At 48.0% G+C, this 23350-nt stretch overlaps 1 protein-coding gene across 6 annotated transcripts in view; it reads left to right on the top strand.

Moving 5' to 3' along the window:
* DNAJB2 (DnaJ heat shock protein family (Hsp40) member B2) overlaps positions 1-23350 on the top strand; it is a 258095-nt gene that overhangs the window by 233070 nt on the left and 1675 nt on the right. For all 6 annotated transcript variants that reach the window (XM_085650119.1, XM_085650122.1, XM_085650120.1 and 3 more), the window contains exon 9: positions 18762-19001. In XM_085650119.1, coding sequence (XP_085506245.1) covers positions 18762-19001 — 240 coding nt within the window. The remainder of the gene's footprint in view (positions 1-18761; positions 19002-23350) is intronic.

Genomic DNA, 23350 nt, shown 5'->3' with positions numbered 1-23350 from the left:
TCAGAAGGGAGTCGGTCATCAGTGTCTAGTGATGTTAAAGGTAAAAATCTACTTGAGGTTGTAATGGAAGATTGGGAGTGCCATTGTTCCCTGTAGAAAATGTGTGTTGGAAAGCATATGCTATGTAAATTAAATAATTATATGCAGTGTATATATTTTTTTAAACTCAAAGGAACAACATAAATCCTTGAAACTGGCCGAAATGGGGCCAAGCTGAAAAACAGTCTTCCTAAAAAGATTTGATTTTTAATATTTTACAATACAATCCCTTTTTGATTGACCAATCCAAGACACCCCTTTATTCAAAAGGATTTTGTGAAACCTAATAATAGAGCGCCCCAAAATATCCACAAATCAACTGAATAGTCCTGTGTTTTTCAGTTGTATTGAGTCTTGATATAGATAGATTTTCAGTAGAGGAACTTATCTGTTAGAGACATCTAGCTGCAGATTCCTTACCTCTGAACTTTCAGGCATCAGGCAGGAACCAGAAGATTTTTCATAGCAGTACCCCTGCCTCCCGGTAGGTGGCGTCGGTCAACTCCACATCGACGTTGTGTTCGTCGTGATATCCTTACTGTAAATATAACTGCCACTGTGATGCGCTGACATCAGTTATTTTCTTTTCGCGCCAGCCAACGCAGATCCGTCGAATAGAGCTTACCCCCTGTTATTTTTGACTGACTTTTTTCAACTTTTGTTGACTCCTTTTGGTGTGTTGGGGACGTCTGACAAGAAGACCTCGGGGTTCACGCCGTGCAGTGCCTTTCAACGTGCCATGTTGGTGTCGGATCCCCACTTGGTGTGTCTCTGGTGCCTGGAGATCGACCATGTCATTAAGTCGTGCTCCAGTTGCCTGGCTAAGGCGCCAAAAGCTGTGAGGGAGCGGTCCCTAGAGCTAATTGCTGCCAGGTGCCTCGGCGGTCGTCCCGTCTATCTCAGTCTCGATACCGGTCTCAGTTGAGAGGAAGGTCCAAGCACCGCTCCGGAGAATCGAAGTACTCTTCTTCCAAGTCATCAGGTAAGAGGCGTTACATGAAACACAAGAAGTCAAAGCGTGGTTTGACTTTGCCACATCCATCGTATGATGAGACGGAGGAACCTCGGCGATCGAGGCCCCGCTCCGCAGAGCGGGTACCTGGGTCGGCTCCACGTTTGCCCCCCTGTCCTGGGAGTGACCCCCGTCCAGATGAAGGAGTTCTACGACGCCATGTGTGCCATATTTGAATGGCATGACCTTGCCGGCGCGCCTCCAGGCCCACAGGATTGGATGATGGGGTCCCCGTGGGTTCCTCACCTTTGTCTTCGGCACCTCCTACTGAACTCGTTCCTAGGTCCGGACTTGCGCTGGTCGTACCTCCACAGCGATCTTCCCTGGCACTGCGTTTGCAGCCGAGGTCCTCGTTGTTGCCTGCGCCACCTCCCCAATCCTCATTCCCGACAACACAGAGCCAGTCGGGCATTCACCAATGACGAGACCAGAGCTGTACGGCTCCATGCCCTTTAACCTGCCCAATTCTAAAGGGTTACAGATGGATGAAAAGGATTAAGAGGGGGAGGTGGACCCCTTAGAAATCATGCAACCCCAGGACATGGACTGGTATGAGGAACTGGGTGATGCCAGTGGCCTGGACACTTCCCCAGATTATGGAATGCTGTCTCCCGCTAACCTGGCTACTGAGGAGGGGGCATCATTCGCTATTGTGGGGCGTAGGGCTGCAGAGGTCTTGGACCTGCAGCTTCCTACAGAGGTCCTGCAGCCTGGTGTCTCCAGCTCAGAACCCTTGCTGCCTTTCAACAAGGCCTTAACGGATGTTCTTCTGGGCACCTCGTCCAAGCCCAGGACAGGGGCTCATGTGAATAAAATGATGGCCCGCCACCATCGCCCTGCACCGGGCGACCCAGCTTTCCTCACCGCCCACCCCACCCCACAAAGCTTGGTGATTCAAGCTTCCACCTCCCATTGTGCGTTCCCTTCCGCAACCCTTGACAGGGAATCAAGAGACTAGAAAGCTTTAGGAAGAAAATTTTCTCCTACACCAGTCTAGCATTGCAGTTGGTGAACACCGCATTCCTTTTGGGCCGTTATTCTCATTTGATATGGGACACAGTTGCGCAGGTGCTGCCCATAGTCTCGGAGGAGGACCGGATTCTACTCTCCCAGGCCATTTTAAATGGGAGAGATGCAGCAAAGTTCACCGTCCGAAGTGGCTTGGACACAAAAGACTCGCTAGGCAGAGCAATTTCCACGACAGTGGCCGTACATTGCCACGCCTGGCTGACGATATCTAGTTTTTCAGTGGATATCCAAGCTGATCTAATGGACATGCCCTTTGATAGCTCCCGTGTCTTCGGAGACAAAGCAGATGCCGCCTTGAGAATTTCAACGTCTTGTGGGCTACGTCCAAGTCATTGGGCCTCACCAACACATCCTGGTCTGTGTCTGCTTTTCGCTTCGTTCGTGGCTACAGAAGGAGCTACCTACGCACCAACCCTATTCTGGCAAGAGGGCCCCGCAATTTCAGCAACCTCTGCGGGCCGTGGATGTGGTTCGCCCTGACCCCATGGTTAGGGAGGCCAGAAGTAGAGCTCCTCCTCCACCACAAAACTCTCCTAGTCCGATCCCTCGGGATCATTCACGGCCAGTTGGTGGCAGAATATGTTATCCTCTCCTCCACTGGTAAAACATCACCTCGAACGGGTGGGTGTTTCAAATAGTAAAGGCTACTCCCTCCCCATTCAAGACTAACCCTCCATTCAAGACTCTCTTGGCCAAGGGAGCTATAGACAGGGTTCTCGGGCTAGAAATAGGGTGTGGTTGTTATTCTCGCTATTTTCTGGTCCCAAAGAAGGACAGAGGCCTTAGTCCTATCCTCGACCTCAGAGCCCTCTGCTACATCCTCAAAAAGGAGAAGTTCAAAATGCTCACCCCAGCTCAGGTCCGGCCTGCCCTGGACCCAGCAGACTGGATGGTAGCACTGGACTTGAAGGGTGCCTATTTTCATATGCCCGTCCTGCCTGCCCATCGTTGATACCTGTGGTTTACGGTGGGACATGAGCACATTCAGTTGGCCGTGCTCCCCTTCGGCCTCAACTGTGCCCCTCTGGTGTTTAAAAAGGTGATGGCGGTAGTTACAGCCCATCTGTGGAGATCACGGGTTCCAGTCTTCCCCTATCTCTACGACTGGTTTTTGAAGGCGAACTCATCCCAAGCAGTCGTCTCCCACCCCCAGACTACGGCGAACCTCCTGCCTTCGATGAGGTTCACTATCACCGTGCCGAATTCACACGTGACTCCCTCTCAGACAGTCTTTCATTGGAGCGGTTCTAGACACGGTTCACTTTTGCCGCATGAATCTGTTCTGGATTCACATTTGGTCGCCATCTTCAGATTCTTTTTTTCCGCTGTTGGGTCTGGATCGATACTGAAGGAATTCCCAAGATTGCAGAGAAGAATCGACGAAAATAAGGAAAAAACTTCAGAAGAACTATGGTAGAATGTTTCGACTGTCAAAACTTCAATCAGACCGACGGGAGTTCGACGAATGGTGAAAAAAACAAATCTTCGACGATCGGAGAATGAGCATGCAGGGGGCTCCCTGTACACAGTAATGGACAAAACACCGTTCAAGTTTTGCACAAATTGTCACCACAAGTACGCTCAGAAAGATCAGCATCCGGTCTGCAACCTTTGCCTACCGCTGGATCACCAAGCGAGGACTATAATGTGTTCTCCGACTTCACCCCGAAGACTTTGAGGTGAGAGAAAGACAGCGAAGAGCCAACTATACCATGCAAGGTCAAGGCCCACCACCATCGCTGAGAGACCTGGGCCTCTCCAGCGAAGAGGAGGACAATGTCGCCAATGGGCTAGAAGACGACGAGGACAAAGAAGTTACAGTCATGGGGGTCGAAAAGAAGACTTCGAAAGAGGTAAGAGAGTCATCGACCTCGAAAAAATTAGATGAGTTTAGAAAATCGGACTCTAGACCCATGAAGGGAACCTCGGCTTCAAAGCACTTGACGACCGCAGTTGCATCCAAATAAAAACACTCCGTAGGATCCTGGATAAGGACTTCGTAACTGCATAGACCCTTGAAAAACCAAAGACGTCAAAAGACAGCCAAGAAAAGGACGCCTCGGCATTGAAAAAGGAGAGGTCCAAACAAGCTTCGATGACTGGGCCGGTGTCGACAAGCACAAAGAGAAAAGCAGAAGGTCTCGACGCAGAAATACATGCGGACGAGATGGAGATGAAAAGGAAAAGGATCAAAGCCGAAATGGTAAATATTTTACAGCGTAAAAAAGATTTGGACGAAAGCTTGAAACAATTCAAGATACCGCCGAAAACAATAACAGAAGTGGAGAAGGTCGTCGAGGAAGTAATGCCTCCGACAACACCTGAGCCGCTCGACGAAGAAGAGGAGTAAGAAATCTTCTTCGGAGAAGAGGTTGAAGATGGCGAAGAAACGTATGAGGGATCAGCGATCTCAGAGACTCAAGATCTGCAATGGCAAGGTCTCGACGCTGAATCACTGGAGGAGGCTGTGGAAGCATATCCCTCGAGGCCATCACCGCCAGATGACATTGGCATGTATAATCAGGTGATTAAAAAAGCAGCTGAAACATATGGATTTCAGCTGAAGGAGGAAAAACCCCAATCATGTTTTTTATGAGAGACTTTGATGTCATCACAATCAAGAAATCGATTCCTTCCAATGCTGCCAAGTGTATTGGACCAGGGAAGGAGGCCTTCAAAGAGCCTGCAACATGCAAGGCTATCATAGCAAGAGCTGAAAAGAAGTACAATAACTCCTCTAAAGACCCTATATTCATCAGGGTTTCTGTACCAGCTGAATCTATTATTACTTCCACAGCAAGGAAAAGGGCAAATGTGCCAACAACAGTGGGTCCACCTCCAGACAAGGAATGCAAAAGGATGGACCTTGTAGGGAGGATGTAGAAAGAAGTGCAGCGAATCAATGGTGCATAGCTAAGCCCAATGCATTGCTAAACAGACATGCTTATCAACATTGGGAGGAGGTAGGAGAACTGTTAAAGAACCTACCTGAGCAATTCCATAGAATGCTAGCCACTTGGCGGAAGAGGGAAAAAACATTGCTAATACATGTTTGAAATCAGCCCTAGATGCTGCAGAGACATCAAGCAGACAAATGATGATTGGCATCACAGAAAGGAGACATGCATGGTTGATAATATCAGGCTTCAAACCAGAAGTGCAAAGTAATATCATTAACTCACTGTTCAATGGCAAACAACTGTTTGGAAGTGTGGTTGACCACAAACTCATTTAATTGAAAAAGGACAACGAGACAGCTAGGTCCATGGGCGCTCTACAATTCAGAGGCATGCGTAGAGGCACCCCTTCAAGGAGACCAGCAGGTAGAGGTACACAGCAACCTACTACATCACATCAAACTTACCAACAAACATACCAAGGAGCTAGCCAGGGACAGCAGCAGAACTTACAATATCAACATGGAAGGCAATCCTTTTGAGGGCGTCCACATGGTAGAGGACAGCCACAAAGAGGCGGACAACAGACCACTACTGAGTGACTGCATTCAAAAGCTTTCAGACTCCCAAAGAACAACAGTGAGTGTACACACAGAAAATCAACCTATACTGAAACAACACCCTTTAAGTTTACAATCCCTCCAGCATACTACACTAGAAGGAGGCAGGCTGAAGGTTTTCCTTTAAAGATGGAAGGACATAACATCAGACAAATGGATCTTAAACATAATACAGTACGGTTACTGCATAGAGCTTACAAAACAACCTCCAGACAGGAGACAAAAACAAAAGATACATTTAAAAAAAAGAATTATCTCAGCTACTCAAAGAGGTGCAGGAACGTCAAGGAAAACATGCAATAAAGCTCGTACCACACAAGGAAAAAGAACAACGGAGTATATTCTACATCCTTCCTGATTCCAAAGGTAGATGGAACTTTACAACCAATATTAGACCTAAGGTGTCTAAACTAATTTATAAAAACACAAAGATTCAAAATGACTATGCTGCAAGAAGTGATACCTCAATTGCAAGAAGGAGATTACATGGCAACCATAGACTTGATGGATGCATACTTGCACATCCCTATGAACAGAAGACACAAGAGGCTGTTAAGATTTATGGTCAACAAAAGACACCACCAATTCAAAGTGCTGGCATTCGGGCTAAAATCTGCACCAAGAGTGTTCACAAAGTGCCTGGCAGCAGTAGCAGCACATCGCAGAAGGCAGGGGATTCATGTTTACCCGTACCTAGACGACTGGTTAGTAAGAGCAAGCTCATACAGTCTCTGCAAACAGCATATACAACAGGCGATAGCGACACTAGTCCAACTGGGTTTCTCCATATATATGTGGAAAAATCATCACCAGAGCTAGAATTCATAACAGTGTTCTTAGGCGCAGAAATAGATACAGTGTTAGGGAAAGCGTTCCCAAATGAAAAGAGATTAGCCTTATTGAAGGAGACTCTACCTACTTTCTATGCACCTCCACACCCTTCCAAAGAAGAGAAGCGTCTGGACCCAAAAAGAGAGTTATCGTTCTACCTTGATTGCACTTACGAGTTCTGGGTGGATGATTTTGTTTTTAGTCTCAGGGCTGCTCCCCTTTAGGGCCCTAGCTGTTCATTTTTAACACACCATGGTCAGTCACTTCATGGCTCCGCACTTCTGCCATGGAAATTCGTGAAAAGTACTAACGTCAGTGCACCTGAGTGGTGGTTATATTGACGACGCGGACGTCCCGACTACAGCGAACACAACTCTGATGTCACGTGGAGTCGACCATCGCCACCTACTGGAGCGCAGGAGTACTGCTACAAAAAATCTTCCCGATCTATACTGACGCCTGGAAGTCCAAAGGTAAGGAATCGGTGCCTAGAACATGTCTCTACCAGATAAGGTCGTTACAGAAGGTAAGTAACTTTTCCTTTAAAGACCATGGCATGACCAGGCTGCCTGTTGGGGAAGATTAATGACAGGTAAATCAGATTCTCCTGTTGTGACCTGAGAGCAATGATTGACTGTTGTCTTGCGACGAATGGTGGGCTCTGTTATCTCACATTGGAGCTTAAATTAAAGTTTTTGTGATATGATTTAATAGGTTCAGATGGAACAAGAGTCTGTCATGATCAAGGCATCCAGAAAGACAGAGCAGTTACCGATCTTTGAAATAAGGAGAATCAATAAACAAAAGCTAACTTCTAATAATATTTAGTGCTGGTACTAAAAAAAACTCCACTTTGCCCAAAGTTGTGGCTCCCATAAACTCATCAAGGTTTGATGATTGTGCTTGATTGGTTGAAAGATTGGTGTCCACCCCCCACTTTCCCAGCTGCACATCGAAGTGATTCATTCCTAGGTGCTGGGGTAGCGCGTGAATCAGAACAAGGATGATTCAGGTGATCGACAAGAACCTCAACCACTAGATCCTCCTTCAGCAAATATTCATTGGTGATTGCACTTAACCACTGTTCCACTTTAGAAATATCATCATTAATATCCCCAACAGCAAGAAAATGATCCAACGATGAGGAGTGTCTCTGTTTCATACCAGTAACTAGCACAGAGAGAGGTACCGTAGCCTTCCCTTTCCTTATGGCTAAAGGAGAGATGCGAAAATGCCAAATTAGAGCCGTGACCTGGCCATCATCTTTCGCCCATGGGAGGGCAGGTCTGCCCCTGGCCTGGACTTCACTTTGGGAGTGGTTGGTGCCGTAAGTAGTGTGATGGTTGGGGATGGGTCTCCTCCTTCCCTCTTCTGCCCAAAGGACACTGGTATTTGAAGTCCCCGTGCAGTCCACCGGCAAAAAGGATTCCCATCTCCCTGGTAGAACAAATTATCCAGCAAACTGCGAACTACTTCCACGTCGCCATTTCTGTACTGTTAAACTTTAATTGGGGGGGAAAGAGCTGTTTGCAGTTCCCAGTGTTTTTTGGCGAGATAGTGTTCGAGGCATGTGGGCTGCTGAATTAATATCTGTGCATAGATCGCCGCCTAGTGTTGGGTCCGGATGATTGCACATTGTTGTCCTGGAAGAGTCTTCGAAGTATCACGAGATAGGTGACTCCTCCCCTGGACCACAGTGCGCATGGGCATCCTCTCCATCATTAGATTGTTTTTTTCCGCCATTGGGTTCGGATGTGCTTATCTTAGCTCAAGTTAGGAAAATTTGAAGGCCAAAAGGCCTTTAGTTATCGTCGGTACTGTTCCCGTTCGGTATCGACTAGTTTCTTTAGTGCTTTAGCACCTTCTTCCAGCTTTTCGGATCCGCTTGGTCCGAACATCGAACTTCAATCGACGATGGAATCGAGGACTCCATTCAAAAGGTGTCCTTTATGCCACGCGAAATACCCACACATCGACGTCCACCCGGTATGCAACAAATGTCTCTCACCGGATAACGATGAGTCGAAATGTATGGCCTGCGCCCGATTCCGCTCAAAGAAGACTCTCCGGAATCGACGGGCAGCGCGATTGGAGGCGCAACAATCGGCGCCTGCCCCGGCCAACATCTTTAGCACCGAAGACGAGGACGCCGAGAGCGTGGAGGACGTAGACTCCAGCCCCGCTTCCGAACACGACTCCCGATCGGAGGACGACGATGAGGTGATCTTTCAGAGAGAAGTCGTCGTCGAAGAGGTAGGAGACTACGATGAGGCCTTTGGGGCCGAGGAAGATAGCTCCAGCGAGGAGCTAGGCCAACCCGTCGATACGGAGGCCGAAAATATACGTCGTCATAAGGCTCAGGTCGAGGGATCGCCTTTGGGCCTTACCCAAGATCAATCTCACGGTTCTTCGGCCCCGCCTTCAGGCCCGGCCTCGAACATTTCGCAAGAGCCATTGTTATCGAAGGCGACTGGATTCCCTTCAGCGAAACCGAAACCATCCATCGCACCAGTTCCATCGAAACCGAAAGTGAAACTGGTTGTGATCGGCTCGATGGCCTCAAAGCCCTCCACTCCTTCGACGCCGGCAAAGGTCATCGGCTCCGACCGCGCAAAAAGGGATTTCGGTGCCGAGCTCACCGCAGCGGATACGGATGCCGAGCCAAAGAAAAAGGCCCTCGGTCCCCACAAGGCGCCTCGGCCTCTGGCACCGAAGACATCGGCCCCAACCACCAAAGTCAAGGTGGCCACCCCGACTGCATCGAAGTCTAAACCGGCGGCGCCTGCCAAGTCATCGATTCCAACGAGCGTCGATACCTCCCTTTGGATCGATGACCCCATGACTGCAAAGAAGTTGGGTGCCGCTTCGACGCCTACCTAGAAAGGTGCCGACCGGCTCCAAAGAGCCATCTGCGTTTACCGTGCAACAGGTCTCGGCATCGTTGCAAATCATCAGAGAACGGGCAGCCCTCCACTCTACGTCGGGTCCCGACACGCACAAGGCTTCAAAAGCACCCTCGGCGACGACCAACATCACGTTTGGGTTGCCGCCACCCACGGCGCCGAAACTGTTCGAGATTCGGACACGTGTCCGCCAGACACAGTCCCCATCCACAGGACTAACAGATTTCGAGCCTTCACAGCCACAATTTATCGACGCCAACACTGGTAGGTTGATGCTCCGCAAGCGGAAAATCACGCCAGAGAGGGGATTGGACTGCTACAAAATTCCTCTCAAACACAAATTGCCAGCAGGGTCAGAGCCAGTGCTTCATGAACACTTTCAACCCTTCCATCAGGATCCACCGTCCTTTTCTACTACGCCTTTAGAGGCAGACGCAGTAGAGGACTATGTAGGGGATGATACCACCTACCCTGGGGATATCGATCCGGATGACCACCTGCAAGACCCAGATCAGGCATGGAATGACCCCACAGCCCAGGGTACCGCACCAGATACCCATGGCACGCAGCTTTATAACATAAAGACATCTCCCACAGAGGACACTGCTGCCTTTATTGCCCTCATAGAACGGGCTGCTGCCAATCATGGAGTAGAACTCCATTCTGACACTGTCGAAGAAGACTTCTTGGTGGACACTTTCGCCTCATCCGAAAGAACTGTCAAGACTCTGCCCATGTTAAAAGGAGTTCTCAAACCTGCAAAAGATATTTTTAAGGAAACAACCAGGGCACGGGTGCTAAACCCCAGGATTGAAAAAAAATACAAGCCTGCACCCGGAGACCCTATGTACATTAGGGGTCAGTTACCTTTGGACTCCATGGTGGTTGCTAATGCTCGCAAAAGAGCCCACTCACAAACAACAGGTGATGCTCCTCCCCCAGACAAGGAGTCCAAAGTGCTGGAGACATCAGGCAAACGGATTGCAGCGCAAGCAGCAAACATCTGGCGCATTGCCAACACACAGGCACTCCTGGCCCGTTATGATAGGTCCCACTACGACACACTAGAGGCACTACTCCAACATTTGCCAGATGAATATAAAGAGGCAGCTGAGCTCCTCATCAGAGAGGGACAACTCCTTACCAATGCATCCATCAAGTGCTCACTGGATGCAGCCAACACAGCAGCAAGGGCAATCAACAAAGGCGTCATGTTGATAAGGCATGCATGGTTGAGAATCTCAGGCTTCAAGCCGGATATCCAGAACAATATCTTAAATCAACCGGTCAACCCAGACTATTTATTTGGCCCTGAAGTTTACACTACCCTCGAGGAAAATTAAAAAAGACACTGACACTGCAAAATCAATGGGGGCTCTGCAGACGCAGCAGTTTCGTAGTGGCTCCTTTCGTCGCCCCGGGAATAGAGGAGCAGCTAGAGGTCAGGGGTCACAGCAGCAGTACACTAAAGGGGGCACACAAAGTACCTATGATAAAACCAACAGAGGTGGCTATTGTGGCTCTAGCACACAAGGGCAGAGGACGTGGTTGCGGCAACACCAGGTCCTCCCCCAAAAACAAACAGTGACGCCCTCTCCCTGCCCCCTGACCACATAACACCTGTCGGGGGGAGACTCCAACGGTTCCTGTCAGCGTGGAAAACCATCACCACAGACAGGTGGGTCAGAGACATTATCCAGCACGGTTACTGTCTCGAATTAATGTCCACTCCACCCAACATACCGCCAAAGCACCGTCCTATGTCCGTAGAGCACTTGGCATTATTGCAGCAGGAAGTGCTAAGCATGCTGCAAAAAGGTGCAATAGAGGTCGTGCCCGTCAACCAGCAGGGGACAGGGGTGTACTCTCTGTACTTCTTAATCCCAAAAAAGGACGGTTCGCTCAGACCTATACTAGACCTGAGACCCCTCAACCAATACATTCTCTCAGAGCATTTCCACATGCTCACCCTACAGCAGGTTCTCCCGCTACTCAGTCAAGGAGACTTCCTAGCCACACTAAACCTAAAAGATGCGTATTTCCACATACCCATACACCCATCACAGAGGAAATTTCTCAGGTTCACTATTCAGGGACACCACTATCAATTCAAAGTTCTCCCCTTCGGAGTAACAACAGCACCCAGGGTCTTTACCAAGTGCCTAGCAACAGTGGCTGCACATCTACGGAGGCAACACATTCACGTCTTCCCTTACCTGGACGACTGGCTTGTTCAGGCAAAGTCAGCCCAGCAATGTGCCAGCCACATGTCCCTCACCATTCACCTTCTTCACAGTCTGGGATTCTCACTAAATTACCCCAAATCACATCTCCAACCCGCACACGTACAACAGTACCTGGGCGTGACCATAAACACTCTGGCAGCCACAGCTCAGCCAAATTTAGTGAGGATCAACAGCATGCAACTGCTGATCTCAAAGTTCAAACCTCAACACTCCCTTCCTGCGCGAGTGTTCATGCAGTTGATAGGCATGATGGACTCCTGCATTTTCATAGTCCCGCACGTGAGACTACATATGCGCCCGCTTCAGGAGTGCTTGGCACGTCAATGGAATCAAGCTCACGGCCAATTAAAAGACCTAGTGTTGGTGAGCGGTCGGGCATACAACTCTCTGCATTGGTGGAATCCACAAAACCTTTGCAAGGGCCGACCGTTCCAAGAGCCTGTTCCACAAATAACACTGACAGCGGACGCCTCTCTCCAGGGTTGGGGAGCTCATGTACTCACTTACACAGTGCAGGGACTATGGTCGACGCAACAAAAGAAGATGCACATCAACGTTCTGGAACTGATGGCAATCTTCCTAGCCATGAAGGCATTCAAAGTACACTTATGCAACAAGGTCGTGTTGATCCGGACGGACAACATGACTGCCATGTACTACATACAGAAGCAGGGAGGAACACACTCTCCACAGTTGTCTCATCTGGCTCAGAGCATGTGGAAGTGGGCCATTCAGAGGAACATATTCCTCATTGCGGAACACCTCCCCAGCAAGGACAACCAGATGGCGGATCTGCTTAGCAGACACAGCCACCAGATGCACGAGTGGGAGCTACATCCGTCAGTTCTCCAACCGTACTTCCAGCAGTGGGGTCATCCAGAGATAGACCTATTCGCCACAAACGAAAACGCAAAATGCCAAAACTTTGCCGCCAGGTTCCCACATCCACAGTCACAGGGCAATGCGATATGGATGAACTGGCCCGGCAGATTTGCGTACGCTTTTCCCCCAGCGCCATTAATACCGCTGGTGGCACGCAAACTGCGACAACACTCACTGACACTCATCCTAGTTGCTCCCACATGGGCGTGCCAACCATGGTACACCACCTTTCTAGAACTTTCCGTGGTGCCGCATCAAAGGCTGCGGATCAAACCCGCACTTTTGACGCATAACCATGGCGAAATTCAGCACCCAGATCCGCAACAGCTGAACCTGGCAATCTGGCTCCTGAGGTCTTAGAGTTTGGCTACCTAAACCTGCCACCTGACTGTATGGAGATCATCAAGGAGGCCAGAAGACCCACTACCAGAGCTTGCTATGCGGCTAAATGGAAGAGGTTTGTCATTTACTGCAACAACAATGACATTAACCCGCTGGACGCATCTATTCAAAACATCATCTGTTACCTCCTACACCTATACCGATGCAATCTGGCATACAACTCAATACGTATCCATTTAACCGCGATAGCAGCCTATCTTCAAAACAGGCAGCACCTCTCTTTATTCAGAGTGCCTGCGATCAAAGCCTTCTTGGAGGGACTCAAACGAGTAATCCCCCCAAGACACCCACCAGCACCAGTGTGGAACCTCAATCTGGTCCCCACCAGATTAATGGGTCCACCCTTTGAACCTCTCCATTCATGTGAGATTCAATTCCTCACCTGGAAAGTAGCTTTCCTAGTGGCAATCACTTCGTTAAGAAGAGTTACTGAACTCCAGGCACTAACCATTCAAGAGCCATTCATACAGGTTCACGCAAACAGGGTTGTACTACGTACCAACCCCAAATTCATGCCCAAAGTGATATCGCAGTTCCACATGAATCAAACTATTAAACTGCCTGTTTTCTTTCAAAATCCACAAAATGTCGCAGAGAGAATGCTCCATACACTAGATGTAAAGAGGGCCCTCATGTACTATATAGACAGAACTAAGGACTTTAGGAAAACAAAACAACTTTTCGTTGCCTTTTCTCCACAACACAAGGGCAACGCCATTTCCAAAGCAGGGATAGCCAGATGGATCGTTAAATGTATTCAAATTTGCTATCAGAAAGCTAAACGCACATTAACGATTCCCCCACGAGCCCACTCAACACGAAAGTTAGGGGCGTCCATGGCTTTCCTAGGAAACATTCCTTTACAGGAAATATGTAGAGCAGCCACATGGTCCACTATACATACATTTACCAAACACTACTGTGTAGATGTACACTCAAAACAGCAGGCAGCTGTAGGACAGGCTGTTCTCAAAACTCTTTTTCAGACTGCTGCAGCTGGCACGGGTAGCCGCCGCTAATGGAGGTACTGCTATATATTCTATGCACAGATATGAATTCAGCAGCCCACATGCCTCGAACTGAATATGCTACTTACCAGTATGCATCTGTTCTTGGCATGTAGGGCTGCTGACTTTCATATCGCCCACCCTCCTCCCCGGCGCCTGTAGCGGCTGCAGCACTCCGAATTACTGTATAGCATGGTCATCACTTACTGTATCTACTCCATCACTGCCACAATGGCGAAAAACAATCTAAGGATGGAGAGGATGCCCATGCGCACTGTGGTCCAGGGGAGGAGTCACCTATCTCGTGATACTTCGAAGACTCTTCCAGGACAACAATGTGCAATCATCCGGACCTAACACTAGGCGGCGATCTATGCACAGATATGAATGTCAGCAGCCCTACATGCCAAGAACAGATGCATACTGGTAAGTAGCATATTCAATCTCAGTGCTTTTTAGCATCTAATAAGCAATTCGCTTTTTCTAATGTTGGTTTTGAAGGAAGCAGTTTAAGCCCTATGAAATAAATGTTGGATGAGATTTTAACACAAGTTTACTCCTAAGCACTCTTATAATATTTTGTTTGTTGGAGCACAGACCCTAAATCTTGCCAACTGTGTCCAGAACTAATTGCTTCTACGAAAGCGGCCCCCTGTCACTGGTTTTGTAAGGAAGCATTGTGCATGGATTCAAATTAGAGTTATGTACGAAGTTGCTAGGCAAGTCCAGGCCTTAAGATGAACCGTTAAGGCCTCTCAAAAGTGTATAAATGCTGTTGCAGTGACAAGTGAGGTTTGTGATGGATTCTTTTTATAAGCTGTGATTAGCTCAAGCTGTGACCCTTTATGCAAACTTCTATGAAGAGTGTCTTGCTAAACGCAAGAGACTGTTTAAAACTCCTTCTGGCACATCACTGAGTCAATGTTTTCATGATGCAGATTTGAATGAATGAGAAAACCTGGTGGAGAGCCTTGTAGCTTCCTGCAGAGGATGGCTTTTTAGTAAATTCAGGTGTCACACAAGGGAGGCATTCAGGAGCCTACCTGCCTACTTCAGTGACGTGAGGTGGAGTATTCTGCCTGTGCCCTGGCCAGACGTTCCCATGTGCACATCCGGCTCCTTTGTGGCTGCCCTGACACATGAAGCAGGTCTACGACGCAACCTTGGAATCGCCACGCTGGAGCTTCTAGGTTGATTCTTGCTCTGACTTTCTTCAGGTTTATGATCTCCCAAATTAAGAAGTAACATGGAATAAAAGCGCTGAGAAGACTCCCCGACCCATCAAGCAGCAGCATATCACACTCCGATCCGGCTTTGCACGATGGGGATGCGTAATTCAAGCTTTTGAAAATGGTACATGGATCAAGATGACGTTTTTCCTAATATTTGAAGATTTGATGGAGGACATTGCTGGCAATGATCTGAGGTAACCTTAAGATTAGCACAGGCACAGGCCTCTAGATTTTGTACACATGTCAGGAGAACGACTGTAACGCAAGTCACGCTCCATGTGGCGGTGCCGTTGGGTTTGATCTTCCCGCAGGAGTGCCCGAGACCTCATTCCTCTTTTCTTGTGTGGGTCATCCACCATCGTAGTCTTGTTCGCCTGATTCATTGTGTCATTGCGCTTCAGTGCTGGTTTGAATGATTCAGAGCCAGATGGACCGCTCTGAGTTCCATTTCCCTTCAATCCGTGGATCTTTCAGGTGTGCGCCACACCCCTGTTGCATGCTTGGGAGCCTGCTTATGCTCTTTGTGTAATCTTGATCATTTCTTTTGCTTTTACTCACCATGGACATAACCGCAAAGGTGTCTCTAACTGCATCAGTCACATTTTGAGTCCACTGGTTCTCTGTGCACTCCTGCAGACGTCTTGTGTAATCTGGCATTGAGACAGTGGAGATTTATAAGGCTCCTAGTAGGGAAGCCACTTGGCTGGGATGTGGCCCCATTCAGCAAAGACTGCAGGTGGAAGTCTGGGAGTTCTGATGTCCCAGAACCCTCAATGTTTGCAATGACAATGAACAGGGCTCTCAGAGGGTCACAGTAGGTGGGGGCGAAGATGTAGGCTGGCAATGAAGTCTCTACAGTCAGGTAGTGCACTGGTGAGCACAGTGGGAAACAGCAGCAGGGTACTTCAAAAAGCAACAGCATGGCCAGCCACAGGGAAGGGTGTATGAGAGGTGCACAATTCAACAGTGGTCCACACTGGAAGCTTCTTAGCGCCTCTTCTGCCCTCATATGGCATGGTCACAAAACAGCCTTCAGTCGTCTTTCAGGGTGACAAGTGAAGTTTGAGTGCTGTATTCTGGAGGTTGGTAATTTTCAGTCAGGCAGGGCCATGGAAACATTTCTTCAATCTTGGTAACACTTTGGAGGCCAAAACATCTGGTTGCATCTAGAGCAGCTAGGCCTGTAGTTAGAGCCTTAAATGATAAAGGTTCTTGGCACATCAGGCGGAGCAGCTCCTACGTCGGGTCTCAGCCACAACAAATCATTTTACTCTGTCTTAAAGCATTCTTCCTGCTCATTTGTGAAAAAGGACCAAATGTTCTGCATCTGTCCCTTCCTCTTTGCTGGGGCATAAGATGGATGGCTCGCCTGGCTCACCGGCAACTTTTTTTGGGGGGGAGAAGCAGTTGTGTTGGCGAAACAAAAAATGGCCTGTAAAATTTAGAGTTCCCCTTAAACGTTTGGGGTTGTATCCGATCAGTACCAAGTGCATCTTACTGTTGGCATTGTTCATCTCCATGGAAACTGGAATTCCAAGGAGGTTAACCGTGGGGTCCTTCGTGATGGGGGCTACCCTGGATGCCCAGTAGATTTGTATATGGATCCCTTCAGCCACTCAGATGTTTATGCTGGCTCGCCTCCCCTTGCTAGAACTGACCACAATATGGAGGATGGATCAGCAGGCCATCACCTTTCTGAACATGTGTTTTAAGTGCAAACGCTGTTAGCCAGAGCTTTATGTTCTTCACTCAGACCAAACGCTGAGCGATGGATCTGACTCGGTTCAAGGAATGAGGACACAGAAATCTCTCTATTGATGTGTAAATGATTTCAAATCAAGAACACAACCCTTGACCAGAGAGCAGCGCAGAAGGGCAAGCAAGACCTAAGAGCCAGCACACCTCCTGACTCCCACCACTATGGAGCACTGCGCAATCTTGGAGTTTCCTATGCGCACAAAAGGCTTTAGTTCTTCCCTCCCTACTGATCCAAGCACTCCTCACACATCTCTCTCACACTCTGAAAGAGTGAGAGGACCCAGTCGTGGCAAACAGCACATATTTCATCTAGGTGAGGTGTAGGCTGTGTCCCCGCCTGTAGGTAAAACGGTCAGTGCCCAACGACTACAGTCCTGCGCTCTCCAGTCATTAATAATGTCTTGACCGGGGCATGTCGATGGTAGTCGTCCTGTTGAAGGGAGTTCCACTTTAGATGGACCACTAGAGGCCAGCAGTGAATGTAACTGTGATGGTGAGCAGCACAAAAGTTCTGTAGAACTCTTGCAAGGAGGCTCGAGACAAGGGTCAACTGAGCAAGAAAACTTACTGGGTTTGTTCACATAATTTAATGAGTAGCAGGACGGCACATGGCTACTGCGCTTGTGGCTGTCACCTCTTCAGTCTTGACGGCAGATGGTTGGGGTCTACAAGGGCTTCCTTTGCTTTCCTATGTGAACAAACACATAGGACCTGAATCTGGTGTTACAAATGTGGTTCAAGGGGTCTAGTATTCCTAGCAAGCTCTCAGTTCCCTGAGACTGCTAGGGTAAGAGTTCAGAGTGGTGTGTTCTGTTATTCTGAGTCTGTTTGGAGGTTTTTGGTATGGTGGACCAAACTAGGAAAGGAGGCGGTTGATGATTCTTGCTTGTCAGAATGTATGTTTAATATAGGAATATTGCCCCTTCATGGTGCTTTACTCCCTTACTATATCCCTGCGTTCACAGCCAGGACTGAGGCAGTGCCTCGGAGTGCATCGTGTCTGCAGGAGTGCGCTGCCCTTTACAATTCCATTGTACGGGAATGCTCTTCGGGAGTCCTATGCCCCCTCATTGATCCATGCTCATGTACATTGGAGTGCTGTGCCCTCACATACATCCATGCTCTTGCACATAGGATTGCTGTACCTCCTCATACATCCATGCTCATGTACATGGGAGTGCCGTGCCCCTTCTTACATTCATGCTCTTGTACATGGGTGGCTGTGCCCCCTCATGCATCCATGCTCGTGTACATGGGAGTGCTGTGCTCCTTCATACATCCATGTTCTTGTAAATGGGAGTGCTGTACCGCCTCATACATCCATGCTCTTGTACATGGGAGTGCTGCTTATTCATAAAGACTCTCACAGGTGGAGTTGAAGTAATGCTCTTCGGAGTTTATCTGGCATATAGGAGTGGCATGTAAGGGTACATTTAAAACACCTACATACGATAAAAGTATCCTTTTAATACTGATACAGCAGCTGCCCTTTCATTCATGGTTTACTTCCTGTTATAGGATCATTACAAATCCAGTTTTCACTTGCACATCAACCCATCTCTAGGCTCTTGAGAGGTCATTTAAAGCAACCTTCCTTACTCCACATAGTGAACCAGGTACTGGGGGTCGCATCTTTCGACAGCTGAGTAGAGCATTTGATAGGGATGAAGGTTTAGTGTTGTGAATCCTCATAGCTGGTGACTTTGAATTGTGTTTTGTTGAGGTTAGCTCCGTATTAATGTTGTCTTCTCAGACTTTTACTACTGCTTATCATCTGTCATTTTCTGTATGTGATGAGCATGGTATCCGAAGTTGATTAGTGTGTTTTTTTCTTGCAGAGGTGTTAAGGATGAGTTGCTCTTTCCGAGTTTGGCTCCACTTTGATTGCTGTCATTTCTTTTAGGTGTTGAGGACGAGTTGGCTTTGGCCATTGAGATGAGTCTCCGGGACCACCATGCAGAAGCTGCTGACCATACCCATACCAAGCCGCCGCCATCCGTTCAGCCCAGCACACAGCATTCCCGCAGCGCTGTACCAGCATCCTTTAACATGGACAGCGAGGATGAAGATGAGGACGATGAAGATCTGCAGCTGGCCCTGGCCTACAGTCTGTCTGAAATCGAGGCTAGCCAACACCGAGCAGGTGTGCACAAAGCTGATCCCAAAAGAGAAGGGAAGGAGCGAAGACCTGGCAAAGTCAACCAGGGGAGAAGAGAGGGAGATGTGAGGTCGGCAGCCAGTGGTGCACTAAAGAGTATGGGCAATCAAGGAGGTAGAGCTGAGGCTAAACCAGTGCAGACAAAAGGAGAATCATTGGGGGTGAAAGAGAAAACTCAGGTAGAAGCAGACATCAGTGGAGCTCAGAGAAAAACCAAAACTCCAGAAATTGAAGAGGGAGCAACAGCAAAGGGCCAAGAGGCAGAAATGGAAAAGATGAGTGGGGGGAAGCTGAGAGGTGAGGCTGCAACAACCACAACAGAAAGTGGCCCGAAAAGTCCTGAAGCCAAAAAGAAAGAGGCAAAATCCAGGTGTATAATCTGTTAATGATTTGCTTAGAGCGTGAAGAGGCAATCCCCAGCCGCTAGACTTGCTTGTATTATCTTCACTCGGGGACCTTGGCAGGGACCTTGGCATGGGGTCTGACATGAGCAGGAAATGCAGAGGTGTCTCGGGTGCTCTTGCATTAAGCATCAGACTCAGATTGTAGCACGCATTGGTGGGAGATCACCCGACTGCACAGTGCACGTTACTGGTGAATCCCTAAACTGCAACGCACACAGTATGGGCTTCACTAGGTCATGCAATGCACAGTGTGTGGACATCACTAAAACAAGCACCACACACTCTGGTGCATCCCTAAACTGCAACATGCACAGCATGGGCTTCACTCTGTCATGCAACGCGCAGGGATAGGATTACACAAAAACATAACCACACACTGCTGTCAATCATCTGCATCATACCAGGCATCACTTGATTGTGCAGATCCACTACTGGGTATCACCAAACCATTGCACACTGCTGGGAATCAGATATTGCAGCTCACACAGCGAGGGCATCCCCTGACCATACCTCAAAGATTGGAATGGCAGAATTAGTGTGCATTGCGCTAGACATCACCAGTTTGTGCACTACACACTGCAGTCTGCAGTGGCATCACTAGACGGTGTAGCACTCAGTCAAGCTTCATCGGAATGTGAAATGGGAACAGCCCCGTTCAACGCATGTGACTAGAGTAACACCAGTCACTGTAGCACACATTGCATGGCCTAGGGCTAAGGGCAGCCATCTCTGCTTCAGAGTTTCAGCAATCACCTTCGCTTGTAAAACGCACACACTGCTTGACTGGGCACAGTGCTGTGAGCATACACTTCTCTGGTCTTATCAGTGAGTGCAGCATTGTGCCTGATAATTGTAAGAGCTGCATGTGTGTATTTTCTGCACTTTAACACATAATACTGGAGTATTACAGCATGCAGCACCTGTTGCAGGGGAATCACCAGGCGGTGTATCGCACGGCTGCACTGTTACGTGAGGTTCACTAGACCATGTACACTGTTATATTAGGTTCACTAGACCATGTGTCACACAGTTGCACTATTATGTGAGGTAGCAACAATTTCCATAACTTGCCACACACAGCTCTGATATGTTACCTGTACCACGCTCCGCTGTATTCTCATAAATGTTCATTATGCAGGTAAAGAATTTAACAAGTGTTTGGGCAGTGCATGAGGTTGCAGTACAATACGCGCTTCTGGAGTAATGCATGAGTTGCAGCATGAGCTTTTGAAGTGTTAGAAGGTGACTAGATGTATCAGTGGTTGTAGGGCACTCTGAGAGAGATACCACAGGTTGCCACCCACACTGCTTCCTATCCTGCTGGGCATCACTGGTGGTGAGCAAGCCCCTTGATACTTGAGCTATATCCAAGGAGGCGGTGCTCTGTTTATTGTTGCTGTCTACGGAGTTCGACGTTGACCTCCGTTGCTTGATGTGGCTTCAGGACTCTACTGCTGAGATGCCTCTTGGCTTGAGTGTAGTCACACAAGTTCATATTATCTGCTTGCTTGCTGCTATTGAAGTCTGTGGGTGCTTTTCTTGTAGAAGTGTGACAGGAGAGGTTATATACTGCTGAGTGGCATCGGTACAGGGATTGGTGCCTTCAGGTGCACACACACGTAGGGTCATGAAGATGGATGGTGGAAGAATGAGAGGGAGGCAAATAGAGATGTGGAAAAGGATGGCATTTAGAAGATAAGACGTTCAGAGGAAAAGGCAACATGAAGAGGTGGCAATGACTACAGTTTTATGTGGAGAATGTAACATGTTTGATCATAAGGGAATACCGGGGAGAAGAGGAAGTGGGGTAGCAAGAGCCACAAAGACCAGACTGGAGAAAGGAAGAATTAAAGTGCAGTGGAAGGGGTGATGAAGAAGGGAATCAAGAGCACAACAGAGGGCGTAGACGCAGGTTGCATTGTAGAAAACTAGGACAGGGGAATAATGAGGTATTTCACTGCTGCTTCTGACTTTTGGCTGTGATCTTTTTTCAGGCTCTAGTCTTTTTTGCAGATGCATCGCTCATCCTACATTTTGTCTGTTTTAGTTGTTGTGAGCAAGTTGTGTTCATTACTTTCAGTGTTTTACTAAGGTCATATATTGTTTGTTGCTTTAGTGCCTGCTTGTGGTCGATTGTTGTTTTTGACTGCATTGGTTATGGACTAGTCTTTTGTGCTTTCTAAGCATGTTTCGAATCATACATTGAATGTTGCTAGGGTGCTTGGTCTTGTTTGCTACAGCCGATGCTTGGCTGAGTGTTTATCATTTGTTGCGCCTCGGCCTTGAGTGCTGCTTGACTTGCATGGCTGGGTTATGCTTTGTTTGCTGCTTCAGAAAGTACTAATCACAGCATGAAGTGTTTCATAGATTGGCCTGCTTGTATCTCTTGTCATCTGCCAGAAGATCCCAGTACATATTTGCCATATTTGTATTGTGTGCCTCTCCCGGACTCGAGCAAACAAGCCAAAAAGTCAGTAATGATTTTGACAATCATCCTTCAAACGGATCAAGACTACAGCATTTTCCTGTGTGTGAGGTTGCTTAGTGCAGTATTTCATGTGCATGGAGTCTTTTTTCAATGTATGGAATTCTGGCAATGCCTTTCCCATGCAGTCACCATCAAAAGGCCAGCAGGGTTTGATTGTTTTGAGCCCCACCCCTAAATTGTTGCAGAGTCTCAACAGGCTTGGGTAGCAGTGTAGTGATTCTATTGGAGGTATGTTTGTCCAAAGAAATCCCACACTCAACTCAGTGGCAGTAATGACTTTCTGGACCATACCTCTTTCGAGAAAGGCAACAGGGGTTTGCTATGTGGTGGAAAAGCTTCTTAACATCATGGCACAAAACCTTTCAGTCGTGGAGAAACAGCAGAAGGCACACATGCTGCTTGAGGGGGGTCAATCATTCTGAAAATCTACTTCGGTAAATTATGGTACTGGGCTCAACAGATCTGCAAAATCTAAACGCAGCAGGGCATTGCCTCACCAACTCCTCTCAACTGACCACTGGGCGGAGCCAGCTAGAGCCCTGATAATGATGCTCCAGCACAAGGCTTGTAGCACACACCTGTGTTTGTGGAGGAGTGGTCCCCGAAAACCTGCCCTCAAAGTTCTGTGGTGACTCCCAGTAGACACAGGGATCCATCGCCTGGTGCTTTGCAACATTCACAGTTCCGGCTTAAGAAAAGGACCAGGATATCTGCAGAGATTCGAATTCTACTAGGAAGCAAGATGGTTCGCTCGGTCAATGCACACTTTATCACCCAAAGAGTCCACAAATGGATGATACTGGAGATAGGATGTTTTTCATCTCTTGGGTCCTGTTTACAGGGCAGTTGATGTGTTGCTCTCAGACCTGCTTCTGCGATCAGCATGATTAATGAAGCCACCTGAGGCTATAAAAGTGTATGTCACACAAAGCAGCAGATTATCTGCGGTGGTAAAACTGCGACTGCTGTTTGATGAGAGGTGTGCTATCTTGTCTACTATTTCCCAAATTGGCAGTAGTGATGGTTGTGTCCCTCACAGGTTAGGGGCAGGAGCCAATGCAGCTGACTAACAGGCGCTGCTATGCTTCCCTTCTGGGTAGAACAGGCAGCCTTAAAGTCTAAGATTCCCACAATGATAGCTTTTTGTCTCCTTACGGAATTCATGTCATCTTGAGGTAGACACAGATGATTCAAATACAAGATCTAATGATCACAGTCACAGGAATGTTTTGAGTCCCGGCCTACATTCTAAACAATGGTTATGGCTGCAAGCTTACTGTAATGTAGACCTGTTCGGATTCCTTATTTGCGTGCTTCCAAACGAGAATTAACACTATAGGAGGTATTGTTAATAATAAGAATCCTTGGAGTAAAGTATATGAGTAGGCATTACGAAACCCTGATGGCACTATACGATGATTTATGAAGACTATGTAAGAAGT

The sequence above is a fragment of the Triturus cristatus genome, chromosome 3_2 (assembly GCF_964204655.1).
Source record: "Triturus cristatus chromosome 3_2, aTriCri1.1, whole genome shotgun sequence".
NCBI classification, from domain to species: Eukaryota; Metazoa; Chordata; class Amphibia; order Caudata; family Salamandridae; genus Triturus; species Triturus cristatus.
This window is presented reverse-complemented; position numbering and strand designations above follow the sequence as displayed.